Source organism: Bos indicus, chromosome 11, assembly GCF_029378745.1.
Source record: "Bos indicus isolate NIAB-ARS_2022 breed Sahiwal x Tharparkar chromosome 11, NIAB-ARS_B.indTharparkar_mat_pri_1.0, whole genome shotgun sequence".
In the NCBI taxonomy this organism is placed as follows: domain Eukaryota; kingdom Metazoa; phylum Chordata; class Mammalia; order Artiodactyla; family Bovidae; genus Bos; species Bos indicus.
In genome coordinates, this window is record NC_091770.1 from 11,264,183 (window position 1) to 11,280,266 (window position 16,084).

General features: G+C 56.3%; 1 protein-coding gene across 3 annotated transcripts in view; it reads left to right on the forward strand.

Moving 5' to 3' along the window:
• Nucleotides 1-16,084, forward strand: part of RAB11FIP5 (RAB11 family interacting protein 5) — a 43,385-nt gene that overhangs the window by 22,541 nt on the left and 4,760 nt on the right. Inside the window, exons 2-4 of one of the 3 annotated variants that reach the window (XM_019969932.2) lie at nucleotides 3,029-3,465; nucleotides 3,560-4,259; nucleotides 12,664-14,655. In XM_019969932.2, coding sequence (XP_019825491.2) covers nucleotides 3,029-3,465; nucleotides 3,560-4,259; nucleotides 12,664-14,655 — 3,129 coding nt within the window. The remainder of the gene's footprint in view (nucleotides 1-3,028; nucleotides 3,466-3,559; nucleotides 4,260-12,663; nucleotides 14,656-16,084) is intronic. The other 2 variants (XM_019969933.2, XM_019969934.2) reach the window with 2 other exon arrangements.

Below are 16,084 nucleotides of genomic sequence, written 5' to 3' on the forward strand. Positions count from 1 at the left end.
TTATCTTCCTGACCCAGGGATTGAACTCACGTCTCCTGCATTGCAGGCAGATTCTTTACCCACTGAGCCAATGGAGAATATTTTCTAGGCCTGGCCTTACTAATTTAGTGGGTTTTAGGTTGTATCTTGGTATGAGTAGGTATAAAGAAACCCCACACTGATGCATGCAGGTTAGGGTACTGCAGCAGCAGAACTCTGAAGATCAAATCTGTCTTGTGAGCCAACATCTGGGTGTGTGCTCAGGCCGTGGTCAAGTCCTGATTGGTTCCGGCCAGGTCTCACCTGTGGATGAGAGTGACAGGGCTTTGTCCAGGAGCGGTTGGCTGGTGGCCTTGCCGTTGTGCTCAACCTGTGCGGGTCACACTCCTGGGAGAAGGCCTGCTCCAAGTACCTGGCAGGGTCCGACCAGCCCTGCCCGTGATCTGTAGGGAGACAGATGGCGACAGTGACTGGGGCACCAGAGGCGGGTCCCAGCCATCCTCACTCTGCTCCAGATGGGGAGGGTGACAGCCAGAAAATGGCAAAGAAAGCCTTCTTTTCACTGCTGTCTCCCTGAAAAGCAGGTACAGAGGAAGAACCCCAGATTCCCTCGGGAAAAGCAGGAGCAGCAAAAGTGGCCTTATGGGGTGGAGGTTGGGAAAGGCAGGGACAAGGATCCTTGGGCCCAAGGACCCGAGCCCCAGGCTGGGCTGGCAACACATCCTCGGTGACTGAGGGGCTGGATGGAGCGGCAAGGAGCCCACGTGTCTCAGGCAGCTGAGGGCGTAAGAAAGGATGGGGCTTTCTTTCCTCTGTTTCCTATTATGATGGTAATATATGGCCCTTATAAAAAATTCACACAGAACAAAAATAGACAGTGGGAAGTGATAGTGCCCTGCAGCCTCGCCCCCAGAGAAAACCACTGTTAATGCCATGGTGTGTGGCGCATGACCGGCTAGGGCTCAGGGCCTCTGACCTCAGCCCCAGAGATGGATGCCTGTGCTTGCTGATTCCCGTCACTCAGGGATTGGTGGCTTTGTGGCTGGAGTCCATATATTAATACTTCTCATTGCCCCACCTCCCAGAATCTTTTTGTACTAAATGAGGTCTAGTCCAGCTTTGAGCAAGTTGACTTGCCCTTGGACGACTTAAAGGGTCAGGCCCAGGGTGGATGTTGGGTTAAGAAGGCCGGGGGTGAGGATATTGGTGCTCGCTGTTTTGTCTTTCTAGTAAATGTCTCCTCGTGCCCCCAGACCTTCCTCACACTCATCCCATCGGTCTGTCTGTGAGCTCCCTTCTCTGCTCCTCGCCTTGCCTCCCCCATCTTTCTTCCCCACGCCTGCTCATCTGAGAGCACAGAAACACATACACCCCTGCTCTGAGCACTGCCCTCTGCCCTCCTTGCTTGTGCTGTGTCCTGAGTGAGCCTTCCCAGGGGGTGGTCTCTCAGGTTTGGGAGGGAAAACCAACAGCCAGGGCTCACTTTACTTAGGCTACCCAGTGGTCACCAAGAAGAGGCCAGGTGCAGAGCCCATGATGGGCACCCTAGAGGTTAGTCATGATGGATGCTTCCAAAGGGATCCAACTGGAAATGCCCCTGGGTAGACTTTTTTTTTTAAGTTACAAGGTTTAAACCACCAACACCACCAATTCCTTGCAGTGACTTAATCTGGACATTTGCATATAGAGGGGCTTTCATACAAAAGATCTCCCACCCCTTCTGTCCACGAGAAGCTCAGGGAGCTCGAGCTCATGCTGTGGGGTGAGCAGATGTTAGGTGGGAGATGACCACCACAGCAGGGACTGAGGCGTGTGCGGTGGGGTACATGTGTAGTGTTTGTGTGTGCTATGGGGGGTATGTGTGTGTGGTGTGTGTATACTCTGAGGCTCTTTGAGCCCTCCACTGGACTTTATTATGGAATAAAACTTGACTGGCTGGGTCTAGAATTCTGGGGAGTTTTTCCCTCAGAACTGCAAAGGCATGGCTCCATATGGTGTCCAGTGTTGCTAACGAGGACCTGATGCTGCTCTGATTTCTGAATGCATTCTATGGACCTGTCTCCCCTCTGTGGGAGCCTCTAGTCTCCTTTTCATACCTGGGGCTCTGAAACCTCAGTGATCCCCATCACTAGGTCTTGCTTTGCTTGCTGTGCTGAATGCTGGTGAGTGCATCTGTGCTGGCGCTCACGGCCTTCGGGAGAACTTCCTTGTATTATTTCTTTCATGGCTTCTTGCTCACGTTCTCACTGTGCTCACTCTGTCTGCTTTTTTTAATTAAGAGTTTATTGTTAGAGTAGTTTTAGGTATACATAAAAACGAGTGGAAAGTGCACAGAGCTCCCGTATATACCCACTCCCTGCTCCTGCTGTAGTATCCTCTGTTAGTAACATCTGTATTAACATTAGTGTGGTACATTTATGATTGATTGAGCCAGGAGCAGTACATTATTGATAAGTACAGTCTCTTCCTGGCTGCTTGTTCTTGGCTGAGTTACCTCACTGTGGAGCTTTGACCTCCTGATCTGTAAAATCCCAGGCCTGTTGTGAGCTGTGCATGGAGGGGAGGTGAGAACCACCCTCCCCATTCCTTTGTAGCACATGGTGGTTGCTTCCAGATGAGGTGTGCGCTTTCCTTCCCTGGGTCTCTTGCTTAAGGCCTCTTTATGCCGTCTTGTCTGCTTCTCCATCTTGCAGAAGTGTGCCTGGCAGGGCTTTGGGTGAGTAAGTGAGGGCGTGAGAGGTGTGTGTGTGTGTGTGTGTGTGTGTGTGTGTGTTCGTGCACTAGCATTCCTGGCCCTGGGCTTCGGGGAGAGCTGTTCTTTCCAGGACTCACTAGTGGCTCACAGCAGAGCTTGGGCTACGACCAGTCAGAGGAGATGATGTAGATGGGGAAATGTGGGTAGTTGTGCCTGTACCTGGGGCCTGGGGTTGTAAGGGTTCCTCCCAGGCCTGTGGGAGGCTGTAGCAGTGGCTGTCATGACCCTCAGGGCAGGGAGGGGCTCTGGGAGGTCCCTGTGACCGGAGCCCTGACACCCCCTTCTTCCTCATAGGTGGTACAAGCTGCACTCGAAGGCGGGCAAGAAGGAGAAGGAGCGCGGGGAGATCCAGGTGACCATCCAGTTCACGCGCAACAACCTCAGCGCCAGCATGTTCGACCTGTCTGTGAAGGACAAGCCGCGGTCCCCCTTCAGTAAGATTAAGGACAAGATGAAGGGCAAGAAGAAGTTTGACCTGGAATCTGCCTCTGCCATCCTCCCCAGCAGTGCCCTGGAGGACCCCGAGCTGGGCAGCCTGGGCAAGATGGGCAAAGCCAAAGGCTTCTTCCTCCGCAACAAGCTGCGGAAGTCCTCGCTGACCCAGTCCAACACCTCGCTGGGCTCGGACAGCACTCTGTCCTCGGCCAGTGGGAGCCTGGCCTACCAGGGCCCCGGCGCCGAGCTCCTCACCCGCTCGCCCAGCCGCAGCAGCTGGCTGTCTTCAGAAGGGGGTGAGCGAGGGCAGTGGAGGGCGGGCTGTCCCCTCGGCTGTAGGGAAGGCCGGGGGGGAGCAGGCATCTCACCCAACGTGTGCTTCCCTTCCAGGCCGGGACTCTGCACAGTCCCCCAAGTTGCTCACCCACAAACGGACCTACAGTGACGAGGCCAGCCAGATGCGGGCAGCGCCTCCCCGGGCCCTTCTTGACCTTCAGGGCCACCTCGATGGGGCCTCGCGCTCCTCTCTCTGTGTCAACGGGAGCCACATATACAACGAGGAGCCCCCGGCGCCCCCACGGCACCGCAGTTCCATCTCGGGCCCGTTTCCACCCTCCAGCTCCCTGCACGCTGGCTCTTCCCGGCCCTCCGAGGAGGGGCCGCGGTCTGCGGATGACTCCTGGGCCCGAGGTAGCCGCCGCCCCAGCAGCTCCGAGGCAGTGCCTGGACAGGAGGAGCTGAGCTCACAGCCCAGAGTGTTGGCCGTGGGGGCCCGCCGCTCTGGAGAGGAGGAGGGGGCCCGGCCCTCGGAGGGGAGGCCGGTGCAGGTCACCACCCCCATGGTGGCCTCCTCTGAGGCTGCGGTGGAGAAGGAGGGAGCCCGGAAGGACGAGCGGAAGCCCCGGATGGGCCTTTTCCACCATCACCACCAGGGGCTGAGTCGGAGCGAGATGGGGCGCCGAGGCTCTCTGGGGGAGAAGGGGAGCCCCACTCTGGGAGCCTCCCCCCACCACTCGTCCAGTGGGGAGGAAAAGGCCAAAAGTAGCTGGTTTGGCTTGAGAGAAGCCAAGGAGCCATCCCAGAAACCCAGGTATGTCCTTGGCAAGACCAGCTTTGGTCCCCGGGAAAGATGCTGGGGTGTCTGCACTGAACCCCGGGGCAGGGAGGATGGAGCAACTGGGCCCTGGGGCAGGCTGCTGGGGCTCTGGCTTTGCATGGTTGAGCGGGGGAACCCTGTCTCCCTAAGCCAAGGCTTGTTGTCTGCACATGGACACAGGTGAGTTGAAGGGCACGGCACTCTGGGGATCCCATGGGCCTCACTTCCTGAGTTGGCACACCTATCCTCTGAGGAGGGGGAGGAAGAGGACAAAAGCGGGAAAGGCCATTTGTTGGGATTCTTTGCTTCCCAACCTCTACCTCTTGCCTGCTGGCCTCAAGGTCATGAAGCTTTGCCAGGTAGAGAGGCGAGGACTGAGGACTCACTTGAGGCTTCCCCACCCTGTGTGACGGAGAAGGCAGTGGCACCCCACTCCAGTATTCTTGCCTGGAAAATCCCATGGACGGAGGATCCTGGTAGGCTGCAGTCCATGGGGTTGCTGAGGGTTGGACGCGACTTCACTTTCACTTTCACTTTCATGCATTGGAGAAGGAAATGGCAACCCACTCCAGTGTTCTTGCCTGGAGAATCCCAGAGACGGTGGAGCCTGATGGGCCGCCTTCTATGGGGTTTCGCAGAGTCAGACACGACTGAAGTGACTTAGCAGCAGCACCCTGTCTGAACCTAGATGACTTCCCACCAGCTGTTCCAGCTGGCTCTCTGCTCTCTTCTCTCTGAGAGAAAGGAGTCGAGTAATGGATGTGCCCGCTCCTCCCCCATATACTCATCCCTGGTTGCTCCCAGGGCTTGGCCAGAGGCTGTGGGCAGCTCCCCTGAAATCTGTGACGTGTTCCGTGTCTTTGGAAACTCTTGGGGCCCTGGCCCCTTCTGGTGTCTCTTGGTCTTGGGGTAGGGTGTGTGCTGATAGTAGCTGCTCTATTTTGAATATCCTGAGTCCCACCTAGGAGAAGATTGCAGTTATTCAGCCTAGGCCCGGGACAGAGCCCCTAGCCCCCACCTTAGCCCTTTGGCCTCCTCCTGAGTTTGAGCCGGTGGAGGTTGCTGCATTGTCCAGCAGGGCTCAGGGAGGGGCTCTGGGCTTCGACCAGGAGCAGGTATCCCGCCCTTCCAAGGGCTGGGAGTCAGCCCTGGACAGGTGCCTCTGCGACAACCTCAGCCAGTGTGGCAAGGGTGGCTGTTACTGTTCTCTCAGCAAGCCCGCCCGTCCCCGTTAGTGGATATGTGAGCCAGAGGTGGAGGGGGAAGATTGGGCACAGTGGTAAAGGGTAAAAGGTAGGGTGGAGGGAAGGGCCCTAAGCCTCTTCCCCAGCAGGGAGGCGTGGACTCCTGAAGTCCCGGTTCTTCTCTTTCCCTGTGAAGTTATTAGTGTGCTCAGGGGAGCAGGGAGAGAGATGCAGGGCCTTTTAGCTTTGAGCCCTGACTGTCTTGCAGCTCTCCGTACAGCCTCGGAGATGAGTATGTGGGGGGATCAGTCTCTGGGTGATGTGTCTCCTACTTAGGAGCAGCTTCTGTTCCTGCTCCCCAGCCCTATTCACCGGAGCCCGGGGAACTGCTGGCTGCCTGCTGCCTAGGGGAAGGAGTGGTGGGCCTTTCTCAGATGCCCAGGCTGAGCCAGTGGCCCTGTGGCTACTAAGAGATTGTAGGTGGTATGGTGGAGGGAGGGGCACAGACCACGGGCCAGTGCTGCCGTCCATGGGGTGTCTCTGGGCCTTTTCCAGAGCAGGAGGGATGAGGGGACGTTTCTCTGTAAGGCAGTTCTTAGGCAAGTGCCGGGCATTGTGCTCAGAGCTCTGCAAGCTGTGACTGAGTGATGTGGGGGTTGTCCTTGCTGCTGCTTACCGTTTTCCTTCAGTTTCTCCGTGTCTTCTGATGGCCTTTCAGAGGCAAGAGAAGTTGGATGACTGATGAACATAAGGAAGCTGAGGTTTTTGTCCTTCTGGACTTGAATTCCAAGCTCACCCTCTGCAGGTTGGAGGGCAGATGGGGCTTCCTGCCCTCCCTGGGACCCATTTGCTTACAGTGGCTGCAGAGCAGGCTCTGTGGCTGGTGTCCAGGCAGGGGAGGGAATGTTCTTGGAGTAGAGTGACCTGGACTTTGAGCCTTGTCAGTGTCACCCTGGCCCAGTGTGCCTCGGAAGTGGGGGGCTGGTCTGGGAGAAACCACCTTTGGTGTCTGCTCAGAGGGCTTGGGGCTTTTGAGCAGAGAATAAGAGGTGAGCAGGAAGAACTTGTGGCAGGAAGCCATAAGTTGGACACCTAGAACTGGAGTGACTGAATGTAGCTGCGAGACCCCCAGGGGAGCCTGTCTGCAGACCCAGAGGTTTGGGTGCCTCTGCCCCAGGGCTACCATTGAGGAGTGCTGGGTGTTCCTCACTAGGCAGGGCAGCGGCGCCCTCTAGTGCTCCCACACAGCACTGAGCCCCAGGAGAGGCCAGAGGCGGGCTGTGCTGTGCTTGGTGTGCAGAGAAAAGCTGTTGCTGTTGGAGAAGGAGCCAGAGTATGCGAGGCCAGGAAGGGGGTCCTCCCGTTCCTCCTGCCCTGCCCCTCGTCTGCCAGGTCCCATGACTGCCACACTAGCCCGTACCAGCATTTGTGTGTGTGTGCGCATGCGTGTGCCTGTGTGTGTGTGTTGGGCGGAGTGGGTGGTTCAGATCTGGGCCATTGGATTAGGCCCTGCTTACCAGCCCTACTGTGGGCCATTCACCCTGGGCTGCAGCACAGGCTACTTTAGTGTGTGTTTTAGGACCATCATGACTGTGCGCGTAAAACCCACCAGTGCCAAAACAAGTGCTTTCTGTGTCTGTCCCTTTCTGATCCTCTTAGGGTGACCTCTTAGGGTGACCTCTTAGGGCACCTCAGGCTCCTGTCCCCTCCCTTCACACTAACCGTGGATCTTTGTGCTCAGTAGCAGATCAGGTGTTGTATAAAAACATTTTATTAAAAAATTGAGGGTACTCATGGTCCAGCCTAGAGGCATATGTATTGTGGTGATCTTTAGCAGTCTCTGCATCAGCCCCAGCCCCTCACCAGGTGTGAACAGCGAGGTCTCGATGAACCTGGAGTGTGCGCTGGCTACTGAGAGAACTCGGGGTCTCAGGGGCATCCTTAGTAGTGTAAACACGTAACTCGGGCGTGTGCCAGTGACTTAGAGGTAATGAGGCCCTAAGTCCTGTTTGTGCCTGTTTTCCTGGCATAGTCCCCTTTACTATATTAAAAATATTCTGGTTTGGAAGATAACTCTTATGGTCTCCCTACTTTGCATTTGCAGCATTCAGGCTGCCCCCATCCCGGTCACCTCACTGCCCAGATGAATGGAGAGGGTGTCTTGTTACATTTCCTGGATATTAGGGTACCTACTAGGCAGATGCCAGGATGGAGTCGTGGGGGGTGCTGGCTGAAGGCATGTGGGCTGGGCTGGGGATGCCTGAAAGGCTGGCTTTGACCTTTTTAGGGAGTGTCTGGGGGAGAGCGTTTGTAGATCTCCATGCCCCTTACAAATAGCTGTGAAAAGAAGAGAAGTGAAAAGCAAAGGAGAAAAGGAAAGATATAAGCATCTGAATGCAGAGTTCCAAAGAATAGCAAGGAGAGTTAAGAAAGACTTCCTCAGCGATCAATGCAAAGAAATACAGGAAAACAACAGAATGGGAAAGACTAGAGATCTCTTCAAGAAAATTAGAGATACCAAGGGAACATTTCATGCAAAGATGGGCTCGATAAAGGACAGAAATGGTATGGGCCTAACAGAAGCAGAAGATATTAAGAAGAGGTGGCAAGAATACACAGAACTGTACAAAAAAGATCTTCACGACCAAGATAATCACGATGGTGTGATGATCGCTTATCTAGAGCCAAACATCCTGGAATGTGAAGTCAAGTGGGCCTTAGGAAGCATCACCATGAACAAAGCTAGTGGAGGTGATGGAATTCCAGTTGAGCTATTTCAAATCCTAAAAGATGATGCTGTGAAAGTGCTGCACTCACTATGCCAGCAAATTTGGAAAACTCAGCAGTGGCCACAGGACTGGAAAAGATGAGTTTTCATTCCAATCCCAAAGAAAGGCAATGCCAAAGAATGCTCAAACTACCGCACAGTTGCACTCATCTCACACTAGTAAAGTAATGCTCAAAATTCTCCAAGCCAGGCTTCAGCAATACGTGAACCGTGAACTTCCAGATGTTGAAGCTGGATTTAGAAAAGGCAGAGGAACCAGAGATCACATTGCCAACATCTGCTGGATGGTGGAAAAAGCAAGAGAGTTCCAGAAAAACATCTATTTCTGATTTATTGACTGTGCCAAAGCCTTTGACTATGTGGATCACAATAAACTGTGGAAAATTCTGAAAGAGATGGGAATACCAGACCACCTGACCTGCCTCTTGAGAAATCTGTATGCAGATCAGGAAGCAACAGTTAGAACTGGACATGGAACAACAGACTGGTTCCAAATAGGAAAAGGAGTATTTAAGGCTGTATATCGTCACCCTGCTTATTTAACTTATATGCAGAGTACATCATGAGAAACGCTGGACTGGAAGAAGCACAAGCTGGAATCAAGATTGCCGGGAGAAATATCAATAACCTCAGATATGCAGATGGCGCCACCCTTATGGCAGAAAGTGAAGAGGAACTCAAAAGCCTCTTGATGAAAGTGAAAGTGGAGAGTGAAAAAGTTGGCTTAAAGCTCAACATTCAGAAAACTAAGATCATGGCATCCGGTCGCATCACTTCATGGGAAATAGATGGGGAAACAGTGGAAACAGTGTCAGACTTTATTTTTCTGGGCTCCAAAATCATTGCAGATGGTGACTGCAGCCATGAAATTAAAAGACGCTTACTCCTTGGAAGGAAAGTTATGACCAACCTAGATAGCATATTCAAAAGCAGAGACATTACTTTGCCAACAAAGGTCCATCTAGTCAAGGCTATGGTTTTTCCTGTGGTCATGTATGGATGTGAGAGTTGGACTGTGAAGAAAGCTGAGTGCCAAAGAATTGATGCTTTTGAACTGTGGTGTTGGAGAAGACTCTTGAGAGTCCCTTGGACTGCAAGGAGATCCAACCAGTCCATTCTAAAGGAGATCAGTCCTGGGTGTTCTTTGGAAGGAATGATGCTAAAGCTGAAACTCCAGTACTTTGGCCACCTCATGCGAAGAGTTGACTCACTGGAAAAGACTCTGATGCTGGGAGGGATTGGGGGCAGGAGGAGAAGGGGACGACAGAGGATGAGATGGCCGGATGGCATCACCGACTCGATGGACATGAGTTTGGGTAAACTCCCAGAGTTGGTGATAGACAGAGGGGCCTGGTGTGCTGCAATTCATGGGGTCACAAAGAGTTGGACACGACTGAGCAACTGAATTGAACTGAACTGATGCCCCTGGGACCAGTGCATGGAACTAACAAGGACACACGGCTCGTCTCAGTCTAAGGAAGATCTGTCCACCAGTGCAGCCTTGCCCCTAGCTACAGGGGTGTCCTCCTCATGCTGTAGGGAGTCACCCAGCGACGGCTGTGTTTAAGAAGAGGGTGCTTGTCAGAGTGAGCAGACGATTGCTATGTTAAGTGCTGGGTTCATCCAATTGCTGTAAGGTTCTTGAAGCAACACTAAGGCCCTGAAGTTTTATTCTCTCACACCGGAGGGGCAGAGACCTTTGGACTTCTGATTTCTTTCCCCAGCTTTTGGTCCTGGAAGAGAAGATGAGTCAGGATATGTTGAAACCTCGATGGTTGGTGGGGGTCGGGAGGAGCAGGGCAGCAGTGTGCGGGGCTGGCATAGTGGGCCCTGTTCTCAGAGCATACCCTGCAAAGACTGCCCCACACGGCAAGGTGTCTCTGATCAGTGTCAGATGCAGTGGTAGGGAGGGGAGTTTTTTTTGTTTTGTTTTTGCCCAGGCTGCACAACTTGGGGGATCTTAGTTCCCTAACTAGACATTGAACCTGGGCGCTCCACAGCGAAAGCGTGGAGTCCTAGCCACTGGACCGCAAAGGAATTCCTGGGAGGGGACTTTGTAAAGTGAGAACTTGCAGAATTTGCAGCTGGTGTGGAGCTGGGGGACGCATGGGGGCAGGGAGGATGGATGAACTGGCGAAGTGCTGGCTCTGGGGTGGCTGCTAGCTAGGCTTTGTACCTGGAGCTCCTTCCTCTAGGGAAAGCCATTTGCGGGTGCCATACCAACGGGTTCGTGTGCCCCTCTGGGGAGCCAGTGGAGGGAGGGTTGCCAGCCGAGCCTGGGGCTCCCAGCTCTTCCCCTGCCCTCTCCTGCCCTGTGGCTCTGACAATCCGCCAGATTGCTGCAAGACCGCATGGGTGAGTGGGGCCAGGCCGGCGCTGAGGGCTGTGGCGTTAAGCTTGGGGCTGTTTCATGTTTGATGGAGCTGCTTCTGTCAGACCCCTCTGTCCACTTGTCATCAAGGGCACTGGGAAGAGCTGGCTCTGCTTCGCTCAGCCCTGCTCCTGGGGCCGAGCCCTGCCAGCAGGGTTGGTGCTCCGATGGTGGGGTGGACTGGACCACGCAGTGGTGGGGCTTTGCTCTCCTGGCCCCTGAGGCAGACGTTTCTGGAGGGAGGGAGAAGGGAACTCTGGGCACAGGGTCCTCCCTCTCTCAGTGTCTTTACCGTATGTCTTGACCGTAGAGGCAAAGCTGTTCTGGAAAGCCCTGGTGAGGTGGGAGAAGGCAGGACTTTATACGCCCCGCCCCCCACCCTTTCCTCCCCGCCTGCCGGGAGTTATTACAGGGCAAAAACAGGCTCAGAAGAGTCTCTGGAAGCTGGATTTTTAAGAGAAGCCCAGGGGTTGGGGTCTGACTGTGTCCCACCTTTGAGACTAGGCCGATAGACTCCAGCTTGTCTGGGAAGCCCTCCTGTGCTGCTGGTTGAACTGGCCTCCTTCCCATCACCTGCCCCTGGTGTCTGCAGATGAGCTGGCCCGGCCTCCGCCCAGCCCCCCGGGACCTCGTCCGACTGGGCCCTGGCTCCCCGGAAGCGTCCTGGCTTCAGACTCCTGGGCTTCTTTCTGTAGGCGCCTCTCCTACCCCTGCCCTCCTTCCTCTTGGGCTGACTGTTGAAGCCTGGCCTCTGCGACCTCAGAGTTTGCCCCCAGCATTTCCCCGTGGGAAGGAGCTGCTTGAATGAAGACGGATGTATAGGAGTTCTTCTGGATGTTTCCATCTGGGCTGGGAGGGATCGAGGAATTGGGGGTCTTAGGGCTTGTGGGGATGGAAGATGGTACTCAAAATAGCAGGCAAGGCCACTGAGGTCTGGGTCTGACAGGTGGGCTGAGCTGCAAGGCATTGTTGGACTGCTGAGAATGAGGGTGTCAGGCCCCCCTTTTTCCCTGTGCTATCATTCTGGCCTTCTGTCTGTGTCCCGGGGGTGTCCCAGAGAAGCCAAGAGCTCTCATTTTAGAGTCTGTCCCTTCCCATTCCCCTCAAGTCAGCTGCATGCCATAGATAAGGCGTAAGTGCAGGGTGTGCTCCCCGCAAGGAGACCCCAGAGGGGGCACCTGAAGGCCAGCAAGTGTCTTGGTTAATGTAAGTGTATCATCAGGGAGTGGATTTCCTAGGGGAGCCAGGGATCTGTGTCGGGGACCCCAGGAGGCCCCTGGTGACATCTAGAGTTGCTGCTGCTGCCACGTTCCAGCCTTGGTCTCCTCGCAGGGTCACTTCCAAGCCTGGCCTGCCGGTGTCCTCGGCAAGAGGCTGCCTGCCGGGTGCCGGGCTAGGTGGATGCCTGGTGGCAGACATCCTCAGCAGTGTCTCATCCTCTTTGGCTGGTTATGGTACCCCTCCCAGAATCGAGAATGCCACCACGGAACGTTCTGTCTGGTTGATACTGTGTCGCTTCTGATAACAGCCCCATCGTCACCTTCCATTTCTGCCAGGGCTCAGGAGGACCCAGGCTGTTTTCAGGGGTCAGAAGGTCAGGCACTGGCTGGGTTCTTGGTCCTGACTTTGTCCAGCCACATACCTGCGCCTGGCTTTTCTCTGGTCTGTCTATCCTTTCCCAACCAGCCGGTATTTTCTTTTCTCAGTCCATAAAGAGATGTAAAGTGCTTTCTAGTTGGTTCTTCAGATGGCAGTCTGGCATTGAGTAGTTGTCAGCATGGGCTCATCCCACCTGTAAAATGGGAGTATTGCTCCTCGGGGTTGGTGTGAGGATCAATCAGATGAGCTCTGTCCAGCATCTTCGTCCTGGGGGTGCTGCCTCATCATGTGCGTGCCGGGGCTTCCCTCTATCCCTGGGCCCGCATCCCTGAGCCCAGCCCGTAGCACTGTGGCACCTCTTCCCCAGGCGGGTGGGGGGAAGGCCGTGGGGCTCAGCAGGGGCCTCTCCAGTCTTGACATTAACCAGGAGGCTCACGGTTTTGTCTCCCCCCACAGCCTGGACGTGTCTCCTCAGGTAGAATCTGGCCTGGCTGCTCTTCCTCACCACCACCCCTGCTCCCCCTGTGCTCCGGCCCCCCCCACTGCTCCCCTGCTAAGCACTAACCTTGGTGCAGCCGCCTCCCCTGCTGCTGCCGCTGCCGCCGCCATCCCCGAAGCCACCCCATCTGGATTCTCGGGTCTCACCAACCCGTTCCTCACCTCCCTGCAGAGCAACCCTTTCTTCGAGGAACTCATAGCCGACATAGCACTAAACTCTCCTTCACCTGCTCCCTCTCTCCCCAGTGCCTCGAGGGCCAACCCCACCCCCCTGGCCTCCCCTGGGAAAGCCCTGCCTGAGTGGGACGACACCTTCAACATCTTTGCTGCCAGCAGGCTGCGTCCAGAGGCCAGGAGTGAGATCCTGGCCCCACCAGGAGCAGGGCTGGAGGCGGCTGGGCTGCAAGACCCAGGCCCCGGGGCCATGACAATGAAGGCAGCTGAGCTCCAGGGGGACCCTGGGGGAGGAGAAAGAGGTGGGAGCAGCGTGTGGCTGGAGCCCAGAGTTCCTCCGGACTTGGGACTGGACTGTTCGAGCACAAGTGTGGCTGACCCAGGGCCCCTTGGGTCAGAAGGGGCCTGTCTGCCTCCCGCGTCAGCCCAGCTGCACCCGGGAGCCTCAGCCTCCGGAGCAGACAGGGAGTTGCCTGCCCCAGGAGGGGAAGCAGGGCAGAGTCCGGCAGATAGCGCGACGTCTCTGTTTAGCTCCCCAGAAGTAATCAGCGTGTGGGAGAGGCTGCCTGGCCCAGACAGCTTCCCCGAGGCCCACCAGGACCAGGAGACCTGCCGAGGTGGAAGCCAGGTCTTCCACGAGCTCGATACAGTGGACGATTCCTGGCCATGGGATGTGGTCACCGTTTCTCCTGCGGCGGAGACTACCTCACCGGTCCTGCAGGGAGGGTCATCTGATGAGCTGCCTCCTCCCCAGATGCAGCCACGGTCACCAGAACCTGTGAGCCCCCAGAGGAGCGGGGGGCTGCCCCCGCCGGAGCCAGACTCAGAGTCCAAGCCCGAGTGGGAGTTGGACCAGGGGCTGCAGCCCCAGACACCACCTCCCAAGCCACCGCGTCTCTTCACCCCTTCAGATTCCCAGGAGAAGGAGGCAGCAGCAGCGGAGGAAGAGAAGAAGGCAGAGGCGGTGGAGGAGGAGGCGGTGGGGGGGCTGAGTCGCAGGGGGTCAGAGACGGGAGAAGAAGATGTCATCCCACGTGCCCCCATCGCTGGGCCCCAGGAGGCCGAGCAGGAGGAGGAGGCCGAGCAGGAGGAGGAGGCCCAGAAGCCCGAGCTGGAGTCTGACAGCCATTCCTCTGGAGCCACGCTGGGTGGGCCAGGCCCAGATCTAGCAGAGGGTGCCAGCCCTCCCGCGGTGTCCGGGCCCTGCCTCTCTGTGCCTGCCAGCTGCCCTCAGGGCCCTGCCCCCACACCCCATTACTCAAAGAGCTTGGCTCTTCAGCAGATGTGGGGGACTCCAAAGAGAGAAGACCCTGAGGCCCAGTGCCAGGATCCAGCAGGAGAGGGGCCTGGGTTCCTGACAGGCAGCCGCCGACAGGCTGGCTTAAGGCTCTCAGAGGAGGATGCCTTGAACCCCTTCACGTCTCAGGGGAGCCAAGATCCCCCCAGCCTTCCATCCACATCCCCTCCAGGGTCCAGGGAATCTTCCATCCGCTCTGGTCCAGAAGAGCTGCCCACCCCCCCAGAACCTGCCCTGCCACCACCCCATCTCCCGCCCGGGGCCAGCCACCACCATGGGAGCCCCAGCCCTCCATGTTCTCCCCTGCCTGGAGCCTGGACCTTGACCTCTTCCTCCCTACCCCCCGGGGAGCCAGCCTCCCCCACTGGGAGCCCCCCGACCCCACTTGGGGAAGACCACGCTGCAGGCACCCCAGCCTCCCCGCTTGCGCTTCTGCCCTTGGAGACACGACCAGCTGAGGATCCACAGCCCAGTGCCAGGTGAGCGGCCACCGGAAAGCACTCTCCAGGGGGAAAGGGGGTGAAGGGGGGGCAGAGCGGCCCAAGGAATGAGGTGTTCACATTCCCGCCTCAGCCCCTTCGGGGGTGGGTGACGGGTTCCTTCACCCCAGAGCTCTGGAGACACGAGCCTTCCATGGTGCTGGCTCGGAGGCTGCTTTCTCTTGGGACCTTGGGCCAGCAGGTGCCCCCCATAAGTCAGGAGTTGGGGGATGATGACGATAAGGTGAAGAGGGGAGGCATGGAGTGGGGAGAATGATACAGGCCAGCAGGGGAGCAGAGATGAGAGCTTAGGTTCTCAGCACAAGGGAGGCTGGGGCAGTTCAGCTTGTCAGATGGGGGCCATGTCCTCCTAGGCAGGCCTGGGGAAGTAGGTTGTGAAGGCAGAGAGTAGAGGGAAGGGGCTGGCACTGGAGTCAGAGAGGAGAGCCAAAATACCTTTAGAGGACAAAAGAAAATCTAAGATGCTCCCTCTGTATGACCCCCAGAAAAAAGGTTTGTTTTTTTCTGACTCCAGTAGGTGCTCATTGGTTTGCATTTGTGCCTTTCACAGGGTGGTCCCAGTGTGCTTAGGACTGTGCTGAGAGGACAGTGGATGCCTGTGAGGCTGTGGTCACTGTGGCAGTGGTCTGTTTGGGAGACTTAGGAGGCCGAGACCTCACCAGGTGCCTGGTGAGGGGTGACCAGAGCTGAGTCCTGTAGAGATAGGTCACTGTGGGGAATGGTGTACAACTTAGCAGGAGCAGCAAAATTCAGAGGGAGTCTGGCGCTCTGGGAGAGCTGAGTGAAGAGGCAGGGGTGGGTAGCAGGGGGCACAGGCTCTAGCACTGGGTCTGTAGGCCCCCAGCCCACCAGCTCATACCTTTGGGCATCCAAATTCATTTGAGTGTCCACTGTATGTCAGCCACTGAACAGAGATGAAAGACACTACTGTATCCCCAAGGGGTTCCCAGTCCAGACAGAAGACAAAAGTGAACCTGAAGGGAAGCCCCAGAGGGCCAGTGCTGATTTCTGAGAAGTGGGTGGGAAGGAGTCTGGGCTGCTCCCGACTGCTGTTCCGGTGAGAGGTGGTGATGCTGATCCCAGAGGTGGGAGAGAGGAGGTGATTGTAGCTTCCTTGCTCTGATGACAGCAGCCTCAGCTGGCACTGCCACATTCCAGTACCACTTCTAATTATACTCACCACTTTCTGGAAGTTTTATTCTCTTCAGAGTTGGCATCACGTCTGTACTTGGCATGTTCCTTACATCAAGACATGGATGGGCCAAGTAAAGCTGTCCCCATTTCTCAGATGAGGAAATGAAGTCTGTGAGAGCTGCGGGGTCCAGGGTCCCCAGACGTAGCAGACAAGCAGACCGAGGGCTCAGGACTCCAAGCCCCCATTCAGGGTGTTTCTGTGCCCTACTTGTAT